Source organism: Myotis brandtii, unplaced genomic scaffold (genome assembly GCF_000412655.1).
Source record: "Myotis brandtii unplaced genomic scaffold, ASM41265v1 scaffold250, whole genome shotgun sequence".
NCBI classification, from domain to species: Eukaryota; Metazoa; Chordata; class Mammalia; order Chiroptera; family Vespertilionidae; genus Myotis; species Myotis brandtii.
Window position 1 is genome coordinate 5,590,559 of NW_005359478.1, and position 5,585 is coordinate 5,596,143.

The 5,585-nt window shown below is 41.8% G+C and overlaps 1 protein-coding gene across 5 annotated transcripts in view; it reads left to right on the forward strand.

The window, feature by feature from the left end:
- The window catches only part of KLHL20 (kelch-like family member 20), a 32,712-nt gene that overhangs the window by 537 nt on the left and 26,590 nt on the right, over window positions 1-5,585 (forward strand). For 3 of the 5 annotated variants that reach the window (XM_014540896.1, XM_005867670.2, XM_014540897.1), the window contains exon 2: window positions 877-940. The exons of the other annotated variants lie outside the window; for them this stretch is intronic. In XM_014540896.1, the coding sequence (XP_014396382.1) occupies window positions 918-940 (23 nt within the window). In that variant the 5' untranslated portion in view covers window positions 877-917. The remainder of the gene's footprint in view (window positions 1-876; window positions 941-5,585) is intronic. 5 annotated transcript variants of the gene reach the window in all.

Here is a 5,585-nt window from a genome sequence, read left to right on the forward strand (position 1 = left end):
TGCACTCCAGCCTGCTGGCCGCCCCACCCCGGAGCCCGGGAGGCGCTGGGCTGTCCTGTCCCGCCTGGGGGTCGGGGCTTGTCTGCACAGCTTCCCCAGACAAGGACTGGGACGAGGGAGAAGCGCCCCATTTAACCCTGGGGACCTAGCGAGATTGTGCCGAGTGGGCGGTGGACATGGTTTTGAGACAGGGAAGGGCTGGTGAAGAGAATGTGAACCCGGAGCGTTCGCGTCTCTGTACCGTTAAAGCTGCCCGGCTGTCGGAAGCGGCGTTTTTGTTTTTAAAGGCAAAATGCCTCCCCTGCCGCTGTCGCTTCCAGACAGGTTCATTGCTTTCAGGTCCGTTGTTGAACCGGCCGCTCCCTATTCGTGTGTGAGTTAGAGCCGCCGTGGGCACCCGGGGGGCGCGCTGAGGTCAGACGGGACGCCTCCGAGCGCCGTTTGAAGGAAGACGGACCTGGCGGTCGCGACTGGTTAGCGCGCGTTCCCTCGCCTTCACTTAAAATCGTTTCAGGTGAAGGATAGTCATCTGCAGCGGTTCTCAACCTGTGGGTCGCGACCCCTTTGGGGGTCGAACGACCCTTTCACGGGGGTCGCCTAAGACCATCGGAAAACACATATATAATTACATATTGTTTTTGTGATTAATCACTATGCTTTAATTATGTTCAATTTGTAACAATGAAATCGGGGGTCACCACAACACGAGGAACTGTATTAAAGAGTCGCGGCGTTAGGAAGGTTGAGAACCACTGTAAGGTCCTGGGTAAAGGCTATGCTTGTGCATCTGCAAAAGGTCTGTAATATAACAGGACGTGAAATGGTGTATCGCTGAGAAATAGTTTTTATTAAGTTGCTGCTTCTCTGTTGTCTTAGGTTCGGCTTTAGAGTGTGGTGAAGGGTACTTTTCATGGTGCATGGAAGGAAAGCCAATGCGCAGGTAGGCATTTAGGAAGAAAACCTTCGGTTTCACTGAAATCCAGCGCATGATCATTCAGGGCTTCATTTAAAAATTTTTTTTTAAGTTTACAAATCTTTTTTAAAGTTCACAGTGTTTTGTTTTAAGTTTCCTAAAGTTTTTCTAAAATAAATCAATAATATCAGAAATTAATAGCTTTTAAATAGAGAAATATATAGAAAAATTTCTAAGGAGTACTATGAATTTTGTGTCGTCATTAATATTGAAATTTTCCTTTGTATGGTAATTTTTGGGGATAATCATTAAGTGCACTATGATATATGGATGGATTATTCTTTAATCCCCTGTATAGGGTTCTGTTGCCCTATACGTATAATGATGATTTATAATACACTGTACTAAATGTCTAATGATTGTTTTAGTAGTTATTTCATTGATATTTGGTAATACAATTGTTCTGTTAATTAAAATAGCCGAATTGCAGGGAAGATTGAGGAGTAAAAAAGGTATTGGACAGCCCCACTGGTGTGGGTCAGTGGTGGAGCCTCTACCCAGGAACCAAGAGATCACTGGTTCTGCCCCGGTCAGGGCCCATGCCCAGATTGCGGGTTAATCCCCAGTAGGGCGCTCAGGAGGCAGCTGATCATGATTCTCTCTCATCATGGATGTTTCTGTCACTCTCTCCATTCCCCTCTCTCTAAAAATTAATAAGAATATCTTTTTAAAAAAGATATTGGGCATAATAACTCAGTCTATAGAAAAGCAAAACAGTTTGTGGGGAAATGTAGACAATTATAGGTCCTCCCAACCCTAAAACTCAGTAATACTTTTTCTCAATCTGTTCTAACAAGTAGAACAAGAGCCCTTATTGAAACAATATCAGCCCAGTTCAAGTTCTTCATTTTTTAAACGCATTTTACATTAATTGAACTATACTTAATTATTTGCTATTTAACATCAAAGATAAACAATGTGGCACATCCTTTTAAGAAAAGAAACATTTCATGATGGGGGTATGGCTTATAACTTAAAACTGGGAGCAAAAATCAGAATATTTCTTTTTCCAGATCTGTTATTGATTTTTTTTATTGACCTTGAGCTGTTCACCTCTCTGTGCCTCAATTTACCTCTCTAATGTATTTGATCAGGATATTGGGAATAATGAATGCTTGAAATGGTTTGAGATCTCCAGATGAAAAGATGTTATGGATGTAACAAATGCCATTATGTTATTTATATCTTACTCTATAGTAGCAATAATATTTGTCAGAAAGCACATGAAATTAACAACACATGTACTTCATCACTTCAACACGGTTATAAAAACCACAAATTGCTTCTCATCCTCAGCTGCCATAAATTTTATATCTTATGTAATTGCTAAAATAAGAGCTTATTCTTTAAAAAGAGGCACAGCGTGGGAATGTTTTTATCAGTAATTTCTATATAAAATACTCATTTAATTACACCCATTTTTTCTGCTTTATTACATAATACTGCCAGTTACTTAAAATCATTTTGGAGAATTCTGGTGCCATTTAGTTACAGCTCTTTCCTTATCATCATCACTTGGCTCAAGCCAAGTAGAGATGCCAATTGGAATATGGGTCTGGAGCAGAAGAGCAGTTTGGGTTGGAGATTAAAAAAAAAAAAATTGTGTGTCAGTGCGCAGAAGGTTCTAGAAGTTGTAGATGTGAATGAGGGTAAAACAGAAAAGAAGGATGCCAAAGACAGAACTCTAGGGAGTACCAGTGCAAGGTGTGATCTAAGACAAAAAGCCTGTAAGGATTCTAATAAAACAGAAAAGAAGAATGCCAAAGACAGAACTCTAGGGAGTACCAGTACAATTTAAGGTGTGATCTAAGACAAAAAGCCTGTAAGGATTCTAAAATGGGTAAGAAGTTTTAGGTTCTTTGGGTCTTGTTTTATTTAATTGTATTTAGAGTTTCATCAGTTTTCACTCACAGTGAAGATCAAACAAGTTTCTCCTTGAGTTCAACTTCAAATGCAAAAAAAAAAAAAATCCCATTCAGATCTTTAGAATTTCCTATTCCGGTCAGTCGAAAATGTTTGCTTAAAAGTAGTAGTATAAGATGTATTGCTTGATCTGGGTGCTCCTTGCTCAACACCTCTCCTTCCTTTCCTCCCTCTACTGTAGACATAAGAAAATTAAATATTATGCTTGCTATCTTAATCCTTGCATTTTGGGATAGCTGTGTAACACAGAGCTGCCAGTGAGATGTCAGCAGAGTTGCTGAGGGGAACCCAGGAAGGTTTTTGCTTTCCTTACCTAAAGGGAGATCAGCTGGCTTTCATTGCCTTTTGCCCTGCCTCCTTCACCTTGCCTTGACTGCCGGGCCAAAGCACCCAATACTGACCCTTATTTTGTCCAAGAAGCAGTGATAAGATGTCTTGAGCTGAATCATTCATGACCTATTTTCAGATTAAGGGTTAACAGCTTGGCATTCTGGTATGGAATTAGGTATGGGGTGTAGTGCCTAGCAGGTGCCCTTCTAATAAGCAGAACTGGCACTTACAATAACAGAGATGGTTTTTCTGTCTTAAGGATTTCTATACTCGAACCTCTAGTTCTCTTTATTCTAAGTGTGTTTGGGACTTTAAATGAGGGTCAAACCAGCTGAATCTTTTTTCCAAGCTCAGGCTGTTAATTTCCAAATCAAAACAAAATGTTTGAAATATAAAAGGAGAGATGTTCATTTAGCCCTGGCCAGTGTGGCTCTGTTGGTTGAGTATCATCCATACACTGAAAGGTTGCCTGTTCAATTCCCGGTCAGGGAACATACCTGGGTTGTGGGCTTCATCCCTGGTAGGGCGTGTGTAGGAAGCTTCTGATGTTTCCCTTCCACATTGATGCCTCTCTCTGTCTCCCTCTCACACTCACTGTCTTGATGTTGAGAGAGAGAGAAAGGGAGAAGGAGAGAGAAAGGTTCTTAGCTTAGGAACATAATTCCAAGCTAAGGAAAAATTCTGTAGGTCTTTGGACAAAGAGGTAAAATTGATTATAAATGTTTTAGAATCAGAGACTGTTTTCTAAACTTTTTATTGTGCTTGATTTCAACTTATCTTACCCACTTACAGAAAATGACTCTTTCCTCAATTAGGAATATTACTTTGGGATTACAAGTTCTGAGGAATGTGTGACATGATAGCTCTGAAATTTGAAGTTGACTCACAAATTTTGGGTGGATAGAAATTTTATTTACTTAGGGAGGTACCAGAGTTGTAACATTCCTTTGGTAAACATGAAGAATATTTAAGATGTTTGGTTTGTTTTTTGGTTTATGCTTCCGGTATGCACATGATTTGATTCTTCTCCTCGCTATGATTTTAGGATATATTAATATTCATGGGAATGACACATCCATTTACTTAGCCTGCACTTCCTTGGCTTCTTAAATTCTTGTGACTTTCACCTTCACTCACTTCCACAATGCGTTTCTACTGTCACTCAGAAAAACTCTCTCTGAAATCATAAATGCTAATAACTTGTTTTCTGACCATAATCTCTTGAATGTTCATTCCATCAGTTCTTTGTCAAAATTAACATGCCGTTGCCCCTTCTCTTTTCACACAGTTTCAACCATTTTCTAGCCATCATTCAACTCGTTTTGTCTGTGGTATTTCAGGCATACCTATTAATTAGGCATTTCTATTATGCCTAATTATATGCAGGCATTTCTTTTCTCTGATTGGGGCTGTTGATTACCACTAGATAAAACCAGCCACGGGGAATTCACGAGTCTTTAATATCATTTGGGCCAACAGTGTTATCCAACAATATTTCTGAGTCTTACTGATTCCCCACAGCAGCTCTTCCACATCGTTACCCATTCTTCTCATAATCCTGTCACCATTCTGCTCACAGCCAGAAGAGGACCTGCCACCCCCAACTCCCAACTTCACAGAAAAATAGAGATCTTTATGAACTTCCCTAATTCCTGACACCTCCTTACCCCAAAATAAATGTATCTGTTTCCACATTATCTCCCTCCCACACCTTTCCTCTGATCTCTTACATCTAAGTTCCATTCCTCTGGTTTTGGTTCTCTGCACTCCCACTCTTCAAGGATCTCATTCCATCATTCATTCTCCTCCTCTTGCTTATATTTTTAAACTTCTCCCACCTTTGGGTTCTTAGTGTTAGTATATAATTATTTTCCAGTCTTTGACTTCTTTAAGCAGACATAGCACTGTATCTCTTCACAGAAAAGCTTTATTCTAAAAATGGTTCATACGTGCTGTCTCTTTCTTTATATATATACTAGAGGCCTGGTGCACGAAATTCATGGGGGGGGGGGGGGTCCCCTCAGCCCAGCCTGCACCCTCTCCAATCCGGGACCACTCGGGGAATGTCAGACATCCCTCTCACAATCCTGGACCGCTGGCTCCTAATTGCTCGCCTGCCTGCCTGGTCACCCCTAACTACCCCACCCCCCGCCGGCCTGATCGCCCCTCATTGCCTCTGCATGCCGGCCTGATCACCTCTCACTGCCTCTGAGTGCTCGCCTGGTCGCCCCTAACTGCCCCCCCTGCCGGCCTGGTCACTCCCAACTGCAACCCCCCCACCGACCTGGTTGCCTCTAACTGGCTCCCCCAGCCCCCCGCCATCCTGGTCGCCTCTTACTGCCCCCCTCTGCCGGCCTGG